This window comes from Amphiura filiformis, chromosome 6 (assembly GCF_039555335.1).
Source record: "Amphiura filiformis chromosome 6, Afil_fr2py, whole genome shotgun sequence".
NCBI lineage: Eukaryota > Metazoa > Echinodermata > Ophiuroidea > Amphilepidida > Amphiuridae > Amphiura > Amphiura filiformis.
The window spans coordinates 1,929,493-1,946,091 of NC_092633.1; the positions used below are offsets into that span (position 1 = coordinate 1,929,493).

The following is a 16,599-nucleotide window of genomic DNA, read 5'->3' on the forward strand; positions in this document are numbered from 1 at the left end:
CTGATAAAAAGTGGCTGAAAAGAACAAGAAAATGGGTCATTTTGCTGAAAGGTGGGGGGACACATTCCCCCATGTCCCCCTGGGATTGATGCCCATGGATTATCAGCATTAAATATGACATTGACTACCTGATCCCATCACAGCTACACCATTGCTGGCTTCCTGAGGAATTTATGGCATTGGTAAAATGGCTGATCAAAATAAAATGATATGTAAACAGGGCCAGGGAGGAGAACACCAATACCCTCCAAAGGTGCATGTAGGCCTTACATACTTTTTACTGATGGTCTACTCTCTAAATTCTAAAGAGTGAAAAAGTCAATCCTCCTCGGAGTGACTCTTCGCGACAATCGAAAAGATTGACATTTCAATCTACCAAGAGTGAAAATCACATATTTCCCTCCATACGAGTAAAATTTTCACTCTGCAAAGAGTGAAATTTCAATCTTTTTAGAGTGAAATTTTCTATCTTTTCCCAGAGTGTTCCCTCAGCACAATCTCTCTCGATTGAAGTTTATTTATGTTTATTAAATTTAAACACACTTCAATCGAGAGAGATTGTGCTGAGGGAACACTCTGTGAAGATTGAAAATTTCACTCTAAAAAGATTTCTTTGCAGAGTGAAATTTGACCCGGGTACGGCCTATACGAAAAACACAAGTAAGTTTCTATACAAGAATATAAAGCACAAACATAAAAGGGAAAAATCATGTAATTTTTTGGACACACTCCAATTCATAAACACAATGCCGCCGTGTTATACATTGCTAGAATGCCGAATGCATGCATTTATTTCCCTACCTCAACATCTTTAATATGTTTGATGTTTGTTATTTAATTAGCATTTTGTTTGGTAGTATTGAACAATATCATTTGAATACAAAAGCCTGAACTTCACAAAAATATCACAATAATGATTTTTGTTTCCTGTATACAAGTTACATTTAATGAGAAATATACTGTAAAAGTCAATATTTTCACGAGAAGATATTTTCGCGACTTTGAAGATTTTGTCAATTGTGCGAGAATTAAATTTCGCGGTTTTGATATTGTTACAATAGAAACCTAATGCAAAAGGTTATTGCGATTTTATGTCCACTCACGAAATTTGCGAAAATAAAAACCTCGCGAAAATTTCTACTTTTACAGTAAATAAAACTAGAAATACTCAATCCCAGTTCACCCAGGAGGGTGAGAGCATGGTAAGAGTTCATAAGGGCAATCTGACATGCTTTATGCGATACCAGTACTCATGTTGAGTGTACTATTTCCATGGATGTACTGCGGTACATGTTCATGTAATTGAAGTTCATGCAACAACTCGCACAAACAGGATAATTATGCTGCCTGTGTGTTGGTGATCTGGGCTGGTGAACACAATAACTTGAATAAGGATATACTATTTCATCTAGTAAGTACTGACTTTTTATTATGTGAAAAATCTTTGTCAGAAATTGTTCAATATTGCTTTAAAACTTGCTGGAATCACAAAGAGTATTGACTGAAATCCCAGTAACCCTTGTAAACTGCCACTTGTTTTCTTACTAATATTAAATATAGTTTAGTTGGAAGAAGGTCCTAGCATGCACCTTCGGAAATCAATTTCTAATCAACATTTCTAGACCAGAAAATATGCGTAAAAAAAAAAAAAGCTATGTTAAAAAATTCAAAAAGTGTCCCTAGGTGTCAAATTTCAAAATTACTCAGATTTTTTTCAAAAACCACGCCAAAGTATTCCTCTGGTCATAATGATTCAGAAAAAGTATAGTTTGACTTATCTGTCTATCTTGAGTTATAAGCAGAAAGGTCAAAATTGAGGGGGGTTGTCAGGTGTTTTTTTTTTTTGGCCACACACAGGTTAAAAACTAAAAGCGCTCCGATTTCAATGAAAATGGTCTCAAATTGTATGTCAAGTGAGATGAAGTCAAATAGTTTGCACTGGCAAACTATACTTTTTTCTAAGCAATACTTTTTTTTGACAAAATGTGAGCAATTTTGAAATTTCAGCCCCATTGTATGAAATTTGACCCCTAGGGACACTTTTTGAATTTTTTAATACAACTTATTTTTTTCTACGCATATTTTCTAGTCTAGAAATGTTGATTAAAAATTGATTTCCGAAGGTGCACACTAGACCCTTCTTCCAACTAAACTACAGTAAGCAAAAGAATTAAGGTAGCAGTTGTGTTTACCCCCGTATGTCCTAAATAAAGACAAATGTGTCAACATTAAAACAAGCAGCTGATGCCCGTACTCATTAGCTCTGATTTAAGACCTTATTTGTTGAAATTGGTTGAGAATTAAAGAAACACTTTTGTGTTCTAATCAATGAAAGCACGGCGCTAGTTTGTCGTGCTAATCAATGAAAGCACAGCGCTAGTTATCTTGTTCGCGAACGCTTTGTGTATAAATCAATAGGGCATGCAATGTGGCAAACTGCAACTTTTAAATTTGCATCTTCCTTGGGTTTGGCATCATCGTGTCTTTATTTCTTGAACAATTTCAACGAATGAGGTCTTAAATTCGAGCTAGAAGATGCAGCTATTGCCTGTTGGTTCCAATTATGGCATATCTGCCGTTGTTTAGGATATACAAGGGGTGAACGTAACTGGTACACACTTAAAACTACGGGTCAAAAAATGACCCAAACGGGTCATTTTGACCCCAGCATAGTTATCAACTAAACACCATACCACGGACGGGGTCATTTTGACCCCATTGATCAGGGTCATTGCAATGACTACGTATTTGGGTCAAATAGTAACCCCATTGGGGTCAAAATATTAGCACATTTCGGGGTCAAATGAAAAAAGGGTTGCCTTATTTGGGTTATTCAATATTGACCCCATTGGCTGTGGTCATTTCAATGACCACGTATTTTGGTCAAAATGTAACCCCATTGGGGTCAAAATATAACAACATTTCGGGGTCAAATGAAATGACCCATTTGAAAGGGTTGTTTATAATAGGGTTAGGCTACTCAAAAACCACATTTAGGGGTTGTTTGGATTTTTTTAGTATGATGCGATGGATGGTATTGATATTGCTGGTCCCACCAGGACATAAGTGTGTCTCTGCACACTAGCATTACATAAGCAGCAAATTTATACATAATGCATCTGTGTATCACACTGACACGCCTCATGACAGTTCACGCATTATACATGTTATAAGCTTACATGATATCATTGATATGTAAGCTTAAATAACAACTGCGGCCAAGACATCCGGCCACGACAGCATGAAATTGTCCGAATCTGCGTTCATAGACATGGGTCTATGCATCCTTGCAGTCCCACTTTCCCAAGTAACTTTTCATATTCCATCATGCAGACACACGACAATCCGCTCAGGCTGCACAATCAGAACAAATAATGGCGTTGATGTGACGCGGGAAGCCGATGCACACCGTACGTGCAAATAGTTCTGAAATGCAAGTCATTATAAAGTTGTAAAATTGGGCAAAGTCGATCAAAAAATTAGCTATATTTAATAATCAAAAAACACTAATTGCAGCTCATGTTTAAACTCATTTATGAATTGAGATTTTCAAAGCTGAACATTGAAACTGATATCAATGCGCCGACAGTATCGGCAAATGACCCGAAGTTTTTGACCACGTTCGTGCGTGGTCAAAATGACCTCGTGAATGTGGTCAAATTAAAACAGTACAACCCCCTTACGGGGTCAAAACAACCCCAAACGTGGTCAATTCAAAATGACCACGGAAAATATAACCCCGTAGTTTTTAGTGTGTACCTTAATTTTTTGGCTTACTGTATATTAGTAAGAAAACAAGTTGCAGTTTACAAGGATACTCTATACACAAATAATCATACTTTAAACTACAAATTAAACATTTTCTAAATTTAAATAATGTAACACAAACAATGTCCAATGCCCAACTTTCTTTTTCAGATAATGAAAATCCAAAATGGCTGAAAAATATCCAAATCAAACCCCTCCTGATAAGGAACCAAATGGAGACCAAACTGAACTAGCAGCAAAAGACGAGCTTCTGGACACAGATCAACTTCAAAGATTAACTTTAGAACAAGTAGGACAGGACAGCAACTTGCAAATTGCACAGAATGCAGCAGCTGCACATTCAGGTAAGATTAACAATATACAGACCATTCACCAACAACAAAAGTCCTATACTAGAAATGTAAATTGAATGAACACAGCCTGATATATAGTTTGTCTACTCTGAAGTACAAAGTGACAACGCCCGCGTATACATCGCGTTAACAGTGCGTAGTGCTGCGTCTCTGCTGCAGGTATGCGTGCCTTCAAAGTTGGCACAATGTGTGCATCCGCGTTGGTACTTAGTACTTCAGAGTAGACTGACTGTAGTGTGACAATTTTTCGTGTACACTGCGCGATGTATGCCAGCATGTGCAACTGCATGTGAATGCATAACACGGAAGTTTGGTATACTTATGATGCTGTCATGCATCTATCGTCTCATATAACACGGGCGACATCCTTATTTTTGGCATAAAACAACTCGGCTTTGCCTCATTGTTTTACTTAAAATAATGATGCCACCTGGGTGGACTAGCAAATTAACACCCAATTTATACCAAAATTTCACACCTTTGAATACACAATTGTGTCAAACACTTCCAAGACATTAATACAATAATTGTAGTGTATAGACCCCCACCATCCACTTCAAATCAACTAAAAGTGGCTGAATTTCTTGAGAACTTTGAAGAATTGCCCATGTGAACCTATTACCTGGGAAGATCCTTCTAGTAGGTGACTTTAATATTCACTGTAATCAGCGGACAAGTCTGATGTTAATCAATTCTTAACCGTTCTTGCATCAACTGGTCTAATTCAGCATGTAACTGGGCCTACCCACAGAAGTGCGAATACTCTTGATTTAGTTGTTACCAGACAAAATGATAACATTGCTAAGAGGTATAGGATTGACAAAGTTTTCTCACCTAAGGACAATTTTATGATCAACTGTGTCCTTGATTGACCCAAACCAGCTGTTGAGGAGATCACTTTCACTGTCCGCAAATGCAAGCTCATTGATCATAATGAGTTCTCCAGTGATCTTGATGCAAGAATGAAAAACATCATGAATAAAGACTATGATAGTGTTAATGGCTTGCTTGGAGATTATAGCAAAGCATGCACTGAGGTCTTAGACTTTCATGCCCCTGTTTCCACAAAGACTCGTAGGGTAAAACATCATCCTGCCTGGTATGAGACAGTTGTTGAATTAAGCCAGGAGAAAGCAGCGTCAGAAGGTGAGGAAATGGAGGAAACTGAAATCAGATGCTAACTACAGTGAATACGTTGAGGCTAAGCATTATGTCATAGATGTGATATATGAGGCCAAGAAACGCTATTATAGTGAAAGACTCAACAATTGTAATGTTAAGGACATGTATAAAACTGTAAATGAATTACTTGGTAAGAACCAATCAGCAGTACCTGAAACAAACTCGCCTGCAGATCTTGCTAATGATTTTGGCAAATTCTTTGTTGGTAAGGTGGAAAAGATCCGAAATGAGGTTGGTACTGAAACAAACAAGCCAATAGTATGTTCATTTTCAGCATTCAGGAATGTGTCAAGTGAAGAACTTCTAAATGTCATTAACAAGTGTCCCAGTAAGTCATGGACCCTTGATCCTATGCCCACTTGGCTGGTAAAGCAGCATATTGATGTCCTGCTTCCCACATTGTGTAGAATTGCTAACACTTCTTTGACTTCTGGTGTGTTCCCCGATGATCTGAAAACATCCATTATTACCCCTGTTCTAAAAAAACCATCTTTGAACAATAATGACCTCAAGCATTACCGTCCAGTTTCAAACCTGCAATTTACATCAAAGGTTCTTGAAAAATGTGCCTCATCTCAGATAACTCATCACACTGATACCAATAACCTTTCTGAGCCTATGCAGTCTGCCTACAGAGGGCAGCACAGTACTGAAACGGCCTTAGTCTCTGTCCAAAATGACATTTTGCGTGGATTGGATGACCAAAAGGTTGTCTTGTTGTTGATGTTAGATCTCTCAGCAGCATTTGACACAGTGGACCACACAATTTCAATGCATAGGCTCAGAGATGACTTTGGTATTGGAGGTTCTGCTTATGACTGGTATAGCTCATATCTTGATTATATAGATCATTTAGAATACTGGTATCAGGTACTTATTCTGATGATTTACATTTGGAGTATGCCTACCTCAAGGATCTGTAACCGGGCCATTGGGCTTTGTGTATTATATTAGTTGTTGGGAGAATTTTACGTCAACATAATGTGAAATATCATATATATGCTGATGATACCCAGATTTATTTGGTGGTAGATCCTACAATTCCTGGTGATGTAGTATGTGCATTATGAAAGCTCTCTAGATGTGTTGCAGACATACAGACTTGGATGATTGAAAACAAGCTCAAACTAAATCAAGAAAAGACTGAGTTTTTTTCTGGCAGCATCTCCCCATCATTTTAAAAACATTGCCAATGCTAGCCTTATTCTTGATGGTGTGGAGATTTTCCCATCCACTTCTGTTCGTAACCTTGGGGTTGTTTTTGATCGTCAAATGTGTATGTCTGCTCACATCATCCAACTTTGTAAATCAGTCAATGGGCGCATAGAAACATCAACAGAATTTGTCCATATTTGGATTTCAATACTTGTCACAATACTGTCAGAACCCTCATTCTCTCATGTCTTGATTACTGTAACATTTTGCTCAATGGAATAACACAGAAAGATCTCTCCAGACTACAGAAATTACAGAACAAATGTGCCAAGCTGATATATATTGTAAGCCCAAGTTGGATCATGTAAGCCCACTCTTAAGAGATCTTCATTGGTTATCAGTTCATGAGAGAATCAAGTTCAAGACACTCACGCTTGTGTACAAGTCCCTGAATGCCTTCTCTCCGCAGTACATTTCCAACTGTCTCACGATCAAGAGCTCCATACATTCTATTAGTACTAGGTCCAGTGAGAGTGTTAATTTTATCATTCCTCGCACCAGGAAATGTGCTGGGGATATAAAGCCTTTTCAGTGACTGCCCCAAGGTTTTGGAATGGTTTACCATCTACAATCAAGAATGCCATCAGCCTGGACTCATTTAAGTCATTGATCAAAACTCACTTATTTCCGTAATTTTTGCTGCCATTGCTTTTTGTATTTTTGAATTTTTGGGTTTTCTTTTCTCTTGCGCCTTGAATCCCTAGGCATAGGCGCATATATAAATACTTGTTGTTACGTTATGTTATATAAGATGATCTACAGTGGCTAAAAACAATACCTTTATTCTCTAATTATTATTAACATGAATTTGGAGTGTTTAAGGGTATATAATGTATTGTTGGTGAAGCAGCAACAAAAATGTAGTTCACAGCATCTTGCGAATGATAGTGAGCTTTAGCAAAAATTGCATTGCTCAATTCATAGCGAGCATGTAGAAGAAATCAAATATCACAGATATACTTTTGTAGGTCCTGTGCATGGTTCTTGAGTTATGTTGTAAAGAGAGGAGTATAGAGGAGAGCGTGGCCTAGCGGTTAAGGCGTTGGACTGTGAATCCAAGGGTCAAGGGTTCGAATCCCAGGTTCGCCTGAGCTCGGCTGACTCTAATTTGTGTCCTTGAGCAAGGCACTTCACTCTACTTGCTTAGTGCTTCGGAGGGCACTTTAAGCTGTCGGTCCCGTGTACATGCATATTTTCTCACATTAATGTAGTGTGCATGTTAAAGAACGTCACAGGCTATTCGAAAAGAGCAGAGGATCATCCCGGTACTGTTGACTGTACTTCAAAAATACACTCATCTACTCTAGGTTCCAGAGTAAAAATAAGTACAGCTTGTCTGTACGCAGTGCAATAATACTCATACATATGAGGGAGGCACTAAAATGGAAGAAGAAGAAGAAGAGGGCTGAAACAACAACACTTTTGTAAAACGTACACAACTCATTAACAACAATAAATTAAGCAAGTTTTCAAAGTATATGATTTGTAGAATGAACTTTTGCAAAACACCAAAGTGTTCTTTTTCAATCATATATTGATTCAGATAATAAAAATCGATTTGTTTTAGCTTCAACCAACAATACCTCATATACCTTTAAGGCAAAGCAAAGTTTAAAATGACATTAAATTGTCTGACAAAGTCTTCTCCAAGAAGTTATGACATAAACTGGTTTTTCCACCAAAACACTGAATTCTGTTTTCTTTACCGGTAAAACAAAAAACTTTGATCTAACAACAAATTGCCAAGGTCAAGTGTTCGTCTTAAAAAAAGTAATATATGAACTATGGAATGGATTTTGTTTGTTATTTATACAGGTGTAACAACTATTCAGCAATTGCAAATAAACATAGAGAGTCAGTACAATGTCAGTGGAGGCCAAACTATAGTAACTGGAGACCAGACTAACACTATTGGAGACCGTGGGCACATTTCTACAAGTGCAGGTACGTAAAAATAAACATAGAGAGTCAGTACAATGTGAATGGAGGTCAAACTATAGTAACTGGAGACCAGACTAACACTATTGGAGACCGTGGGCACATTTCTCCAAGTGCAGGTACGTAAAAATAAACATAGACAGTCAGTACAATGTGAGTGGAGGCCAAACTATAGTAACTGGAGACCAGACTAACACTATTGGAGACTGTGGGCACATTTCTCCAAGTGCAGGTACGTAAAAATAAACATAGAGAGTCAGTACAATATGAGTGGAGGCCAAACAATAGTAACTGGAGACCAGACTAACACTTTTGGAGACCGTGGGCACATTTCTACAAGTGCAGGTACGTAAAAATAAACATAGAGAGTCAGTACAATGTGAGTGGAGGCCAAACTATAGTAACTGGAGACCAGACTAACACTATTGGAGACCGTGGGCACATTTCTCCAAGTGCAGGTATGTATAAATAAACATAGAGAGTCAGTACAATGTGAGTGGAGGCCAAACTATAGTAACTGGAGACCAGACTAACACTATTGGAGACCGTGGGCACATTTCTGCAAGTGCAGGTAAAAGGTACGTATAAAAATCAGCGGTGTCCGCATGTTTTCAAGAGTGGGGCCACTGGTCAAAAATGTTTGGCTCACTTCCCTCACTGTAATAGGTAACCTCCAGATTTTTCCGACTGGATGCATGGATTCCCCTGACTGACTGACAAAAGTAGGAGCATACCCCCGCCCCAAGCAGTGGAATATAAACACAATCTTAGATCAACAGATGATGTAGCTTTACCTAAATGTGTTGATATCAGATATGGAGAGTGAGATTTTGCATTTAAACTTATTTATGCTTAAAGGCAGCCCTTTTTTTTTTTTTTTACCATCATCCCTCAGTTTCCAGAAAAACATTCTAACATAATGTCATTATTGTGTCAATATTTTGCAAACATATGTTTGTCAAAATAAATTTAATTAACTGGCAACATTTTAAAAATGTTGTTGTAATGCCTATTCATACAAAACATTTTAAAAATGTTTTCAGGCTCTTTATATAACCCGATATTTAAATGTTTTGACCAAAACCAAAACACGCCTGTCATACATTTATTTAAAAACAAATTTTGTGTTTGCTGGATGTTGAAAATGGTGAAACCATTTCATTACCACAGGAACATCACAAAGAGATGCAACACAATTAAGCTTTGATTTGAAGAAATGCCAAGAGGAGCTGAGAGAATTCTACTTGAGTGAAAAGGGTAAAGTCAATCTCCTACCGTGGGTACCAGATGCAGTGGAAGACATGGACAACATCTTTGTAGACCTAGAACTTGTAAAACAACAATCTTTTAAGTCATCAGAAGAGGTGAAGAACTTAGAGAGTAATGAAGATCTAGTATCTTTGAAAACAGGTCAAGGTCAAAGGGTAAACAGGGTCCTTGTCATGGGGGATGCAGGAAGTGGCAAGAGTACTATGGCTGCCAATATTGCTTACAAATGGGCTAGCTTGCAAGATGACCCACCACGGTCTCCCCTTTCAAAGTTCAAATTAGTATTCCTGATAAGTATGCATGAGATACCAAAAGACAGCAATGACAGTTTGGTAGACCTTATATTCCAACTAATTCTGCCAGAAGATAGTGAAGTCTCTAAAGAGGGTCTCAAGTCATATATTACATCTCATGCAAAGGATGTTTTGCTCTTGATAGATGGCATGGATGAAGACAGTTCTGGTATACTCAAAGCTAGGTCAAATGAAATCACAAAGATCCTACACAATAAAAAGCTTCGCAGCTGTTGTGTTATCCTAACAACACGACAGCATAAAATTTCAGATTTAGGAGAACATCTCAGACACTACACACAAGTCAAACTCAATGGTTTTTCATTAGAAAATATCATGATGTACATCAAGATGTTTTTCAGAGAGGATACAGACAAATATGATACCCTGATTCAAAAGCTAAAACAAGAGCCCCATATCTTGGCGTTAGCAGCCATACCAGCTTTGCTTCTCATGATTTGTTTATTATGGGAAGACCAGTGTAGCTTACCACACACAAAAACACAACTCTACAAGAATACTCTCAATCATATGTGGAAGAGATATAAGAGCAAGGAAAGTCCTGTAGATGAAGAATCATATGGTGAAGAGATGACAGGTGAAATGCAATCCTTGTTGTGCATGTTGGGGAAGGTAGCTTTAAATGGGATAAAAGATGAATATGAGCAGGTTGTGTTTACTGAGAAAGATTTTGGAAGTGAAGTGTTTAACTTAGGATGTCAGGTTGGTATAATAACCAGAGAGAGATTGAGATCAAAATGTGGTGTGACAGCATTAGTAACATTTCTACACAAATCTTTCCAGGATTTTTGTGCGGGAATGTATCTAGCAAAATTGTTAGACTCAAACCAGTCAGAATTTGACACATTCTTGAAAAACTATACCAAATCAAGGATGATGAATCAGAGATTTATCTTCTCTCATCATATGTCCTCGATTTTTGCTGCGGTATCCAACCCAGTATGTTAGATACACTTCTAAAGTTAACTAAGAGAGTCTTGGGTCAAGGATCAGGTCTTGACATTTTCGGTCACTTAAGTCACATATTTGAGAGTCAATTGACCTATGCTGAGCTGTTTTCCCTTTTCTCATGTGTTGACAATCTAGAACTATCAGTTTCATATGGAGATGCACCATACCTTCTCTACCTTTTGAAATTGTCAGAATCAAAGAATAGTCATGAGGGATTTATTTTGGCTAAGCTACTTGTTTTCCAGATTACAATGGGCTATGAACAATGGCTTCCATCGCTCTTCAAATTCACACCAAATCTGGTTACATTAGTTATTAAACTAGGCAAAAGCTTTAAAAGCATTACTACATCACATCTCAAAGAATTCTATCTTGCTATAAGCAAGCTAGAAGAAATGAAACAGTTGAAGCTTCTGAATCTCAATGTATTCATTCAATTTGACATCACATACCTATTGGATATACTTACTAAAAACAAAAAGATAGACTTGAAAAGGCTGATTTTAGAAGGATTTCAATTTGATAACAAAGTTATGGTAAATTTTCTAACAAATTGTAGTTCCCTGATACATCTAAACCTTACACAAAATACGCTGCTGCCTGGTCTGTCAATCAAAGATGTAATCAAGGCTATACCTACTCTAAGGAAGCTTGAATCTTTAGTCATTCTAGGGTATAAAATAGGTGGTACTGTTAAGTACTTGAAGTCAGTTGTACCTAAATTGCTGCAGTTATCTCTTCCTGGATGTGAATTCAATGATCAGAACCTGAGAGAGTTGTTCACTTTCCTCAACAGAGCACAGAAACTGAAAAGCCTAAATCTATCTGGCACTACATTTTCTCTGTTATCTGTGAAATATCTTGTTGACTGTCTTCAACAGATTCCAAGCTTAGAGGAACTATCTTTAACAGACACAGGTCTGAATGATCAGGCTGTGTGTGTTTTAGCCGAGGGTTTGAAAGAAATGAAATCACCTCTCCACCTTCTTCGCCTTTACGAGAACGCTTACAGCCAAATAGGGAGGGCAGCTCTTGCAGGTCTTCCTGTTGAAGATGACATTGAATTTATGAATGAACGTAGATCACAAGCTTTGAGAGACATATTGTAAAGGGCCAAACTAACACTAATGTGTTAGAAATGTCCACACAGGTAAATGCAGAACTCAATCTATTCCCCTACTCTATTGCTGACCGGGACGAGTGATTGGTATTTGACCAAAAAGGTAGCACGCTTTTTTCAATGCAACAAAAAGTGTGCTACCTCAATGGCTGGAAACCAATCGCTTGTCATTCAGCGCTGGAGTATAAATTCAGCTTAAAGGCATCATGTCCTTGAGCAAGCATGTAAATTTTGGAAGAACATTGTCACATTAACATAAAAAAGGGATAGTTCTTGATGGTGAAAGCTGACAACATTTGAATGACAAATAAGGCCTACATTTGTAGCTGGATAATCATGCATGCTTCAGGCTGAGTCTGTTTGTAAATTTTGTCACTTTATGTCACCCTCCTGGGTTACTAAGTTCCAATAGAATATGTAAAACTTTACTGGTAAATACACCCAAATTGGGTAGAATGTAAGATGTAGACTGCTTTGCAGTCTCTTTCTGATAAACATAAATCTGTTGAATTCACACGAGCTATGTCCTTCCATAAAAGTACATAACATCTCTGCAGTGACCACTCTACCCATACCAGCGAAAAAAGGCCTTTTATCTGGGGCATCACAGTTTTCCGATATGAGAGCGGTTCTCATTCTGAATTTGTAATCATTACACAATATATTACATACAAATGTGCCAGAAATTCCATGTCACTTTTTGACACAGAGAACTACAATCTTGTGCAACAATCGTTGGGACAACTTGATGTTTTGAAATTCCAGTGAATTGAACATGAGGCTAAAAATACATGATATATTTCATAGCTCATGTTATGTACTTGCTTACTCCCACTACCTTCCCCCCGGAAATGATGTTGGAGTGGATATTAAGCGCAACCACCTTTCACTATTTTTCAGCATTCGAACATTGAATACGGGGATGTGCAAAATAAACATTTTTGCACAAGATTGTAGCTCCTCTTTTGATGTGCACTGATGCATGTAGAGTGCGAACTTAACACATAAAATTTAGGAGGCTTAGGATAACAAATGGTTAATTCCCTGTGGATGCACAAGTTCTGTGGGGCATGGAAATAGGTTATTTGCAAATTTCAATAAAAAAAAATCAAAATTATTTGATATTAGAAGGTCATTCTGCGTATTCAGAATGAAATTTGGTGTGTCTGATGTACTCTCAGGTCCCACAGCAAATACTGTGCAAATGTCGCCATCGGATGATCCCTTAAATCATTTTCCATTTAAAAATGTCCATAAAATATGATGAAACCAGAAAGGTTACCTTCATATTATTTGAGAGCATGTCCACTAATGGATTTGCATGGGATTCCTTATGCACAGGCATTGTAAAGAATTAATATTAAACTCTCTCTTGACATGAAAATGTTGTGTCTAGCTCTTCGATAACAGAATATGGGGGAATTGTTTTGGGGGCAAGCAATTTTCCGTTATGCCAAGAGGGGGCAAGCAATTTTTGGCAAGGCAGCGTTTGGAAATGCTACCTGAGGAAGGGGGCTCATAATTATTGAACAGTCCCTTACTCCCTATTCCAGAAAAATACAGAACTAAATGATACTTTACTAAGTTCTAACTGACAATAAAAGTCAAATTTTAACATTTGGCCAATTTTTGGAAATAACAGGTGTTTTTCATATGCTGCGACAATAAGGCCAAAAGACTTGTACTAAGACTAATTCCAGATTTTGCATTCTAATTTTTGGAAAACACATTTCCTAACATCTGTTATAACCGATTATCAAAATCAACATAACAAAAATACATTTATAAAAAAACTCATAGCCTGTACTTCAATTGTAAGAAATCATTTCATGTTTTTGGCCCATTTTCCCTATAATTGCAAAAATATTAAAATGTGACTGTAATTGCCATTTAAGAACCAGGGACAGGCGATTTGCACGAAAAAAAAATGCAAATTGCGCGGAGGTTTGCGCGGAACTATTTTTCAGTGCAAATCATGTATCCCTGCCCATAGGAAAAAAAAATAGCCAATTGCGCGGGATTGCACGGAAAAAAAGTTCCGCGCAAATTGCTTGTCCCTGGTTAGAACTAACTAAAGGATTAAGATTTAGCTATGTTTCATTTGGCAAAACAGGATACTTTTTATTCCACAAAATTTGTTCTGTATTTTTCTGCATATAAATTTGTCGTGTTCACTCAAGCTTCATTTTAAGCGTGACTTGTTTTCGGGTCAGAAAAAGCTTGAAAAAGCTTGAAAAATGGCAGATTTCGCACAGTTTTTAGTCCGTTCTTTTGAATGGAAAGATCTTTTTTCATGGACGAAAAGGGTTTGTTGAAGCTTAGTTTGTCACCGATCTTGAAGTATAAAATTTATATTTATATCTTGTAAAAATCCGCCGTCATTTAATTTTTTCTGTTCCCAAGTTTCGCCAAATTTCCTGTGGCGTGATCATTTTTAGTCCATAGTGACCGGTCTCTTCTGCGTATAAATACTCCGGCGTGTATTTTTTATTTTGGACGAAAGCCCAATCATTTTACTGACAATCTTAGGCAAATGCTGATATAAAATTCTTTCTGATTGGTTAAAATAAAGCACCGTCGAATTGTAAATCTCAAAATATTAACCAATACGAAGCGGCGTAATATCAGCAATTTCCATAGTGTTTGCATGGGTGCCCAAATTGCTTACAAACTCGGCCACGAGACTCGGCTTCCTCCGATTAGAATAACCTTGCTAATGTAGATATACACAATATTATATGTACAGAAAACTGAAAATGTGTATATTTTTACTGTTGTTTTCAAATGTCATAAAAATAAATTATTGGGGGGCTATGACGAAAAAACAAAAAAGTATGTTCCACTATTTCTAACTGTTTTCCGATCCAATAGCGCTGTGTGTGCGGAATTTCGTACAGAACAATAGAAATGTTGTTTGCATTGCTTTGTGTGTATTGAACAGTAGATGGTGGTCAGAGAAAATCGATAAATGCCCAGTGAATTATTTCAATGGAAAAAAATTGCATTGGAGAAATTCATATGGAATAGGGAGTAGTTCCTATAATACATAGTGAGGAATAGTGTAGTTTGGGATTGATGTATCTCTGATTGTCCCTTTATTGTTTGACTGCAACTTTCTTATTATGATGATTGTGATGTGGTCAAAGTGTCCCTTAACCCTAACCCGCCTGGGGCAGGGGGCTCATAATTATTGAACAGCCCCTTAGTTCTTATAATACATGTATGAGGAATAGTGTAGTTTGGGATTGATGTATCTCTGATTGTCCCTTTATTGTTTGACTGCAACTTTCTTATTATGATGATTGTGATGTGGTCAAAGTGTCCCTTAATAGTCCTAATGGAGTATTACATGACTAAATTTCAGCATCCTCTTTTTAGGGTATGGGTTCAATAGATATCCATGAACAAATTTTATTTCCAAAATTTCAGTGGATTTATTATGACTTAGGCCATCTTAATTAAATCCTGTGTCTCAAAGCTTGTGAGAAATTGAAAACCTAATGCTGTGATTTTTACTCTATTTTTTATTTTTTAAATTTTTTTATGTGTCAGTACAGGATTTCGGACAAGCATTTTGTGCAAAAAATATCCAATGTTGTAAATGTTGGAATAGCAGAAAAAAAGTCACTGCTACAAACTAATAGTCCATCGCTAAATCCCCACGCCCCCATGGCGTGTGGGAAATGTAGCGTGAGGAAGCTGTGGCTGACTGAGGACATGGGGCCGATGTCCTTGTGAAGGAGGCTTTATCCCATCGAATGTGTTAGGACCCATTATTCTTCTCTTTTATTATTTTTGTGTTCAAAGTTTGCGGAAAAAATCCAAAACTTAAAATCAAATACGAATTTTGAGTTTCATTTTCGCCTTTTTGTTTAAAAAAAATAAAGAGAGATAAAAAAATAAATACGCGCACGATTTTACTAACGTGCGCAGCAGCTTTGAGACACAGGATTTAATTAAGATGGCCTTACCCATATTATAGCACCACAAAGTCCACTCAGCCATTGTGTTGTAATTTCAAGCAGTCCTGAAAATGCAAATTGTGCGATATCTTTTTCAACCAAATCTATTTTTATAATATATATAAAAATGGTTACCAAGATTTTAAAATATTAGATTCTAATTATTTTGTTACAATTATGTTCAATGTAAATTTGTTACTTACTGATTTGAATAACAAATAAATAGGCTCGATCCAGATGCCAGTAACATGACAAAGGTGTTTTTCTTTGCATCGTAATTTCTTCTTCAATGTCACTTTGTAAGTTTGTTCCTCAAAAGTCACTCTGCACAAAAATGTCTTCCAGCCTTAATCTGTGTAGAAAAGAAGTCATAAAGAATGTTACATGTATATTTTAATTAAGAAATAAAGGGTAATGCAGTATCCCTTACACCCAAATAACGTGTCCGAGGCAGTAAAAACATAAATAATGAGTGAACCCATTATTTACTGCAGAGGACACATTATTTGGGTGTAAAGGATAATGCT

The 16,599-nt window shown here is 37.1% G+C and overlaps 1 protein-coding gene across 2 annotated transcripts; it reads left to right on the forward strand.

Moving 5' to 3' along the window:
- Positions 1 to 1,286: 1,286 nt before the first annotated feature.
- LOC140154803 (protein NLRC5-like) lies at positions 1,287 to 16,396 on the forward strand. Of its 2 annotated transcripts, XM_072177387.1 has the most exons (4): positions 1,287 to 1,411; positions 3,919 to 4,112; positions 8,334 to 8,462; positions 9,627 to 16,396. In XM_072177387.1, exons 2-4 carry the CDS (start codon positions 3,935 to 3,937, stop codon positions 10,985 to 10,987), a joined length of 1,668 nt encoding a protein of 555 aa, XP_072033488.1. In that variant the 5' UTR covers positions 1,287 to 1,411; positions 3,919 to 3,934; the 3' UTR covers positions 10,988 to 16,396. The 2 variants fall into 2 exon arrangements, with proteins under 2 accessions (XP_072033488.1, XP_072033489.1); XM_072177388.1 differs by lacking the exons at positions 1,287 to 1,411; positions 3,919 to 4,112; positions 8,334 to 8,462 and adding an exon at positions 8,720 to 8,801.
- Positions 16,397 to 16,599: the final 203 nt, after the last annotated feature.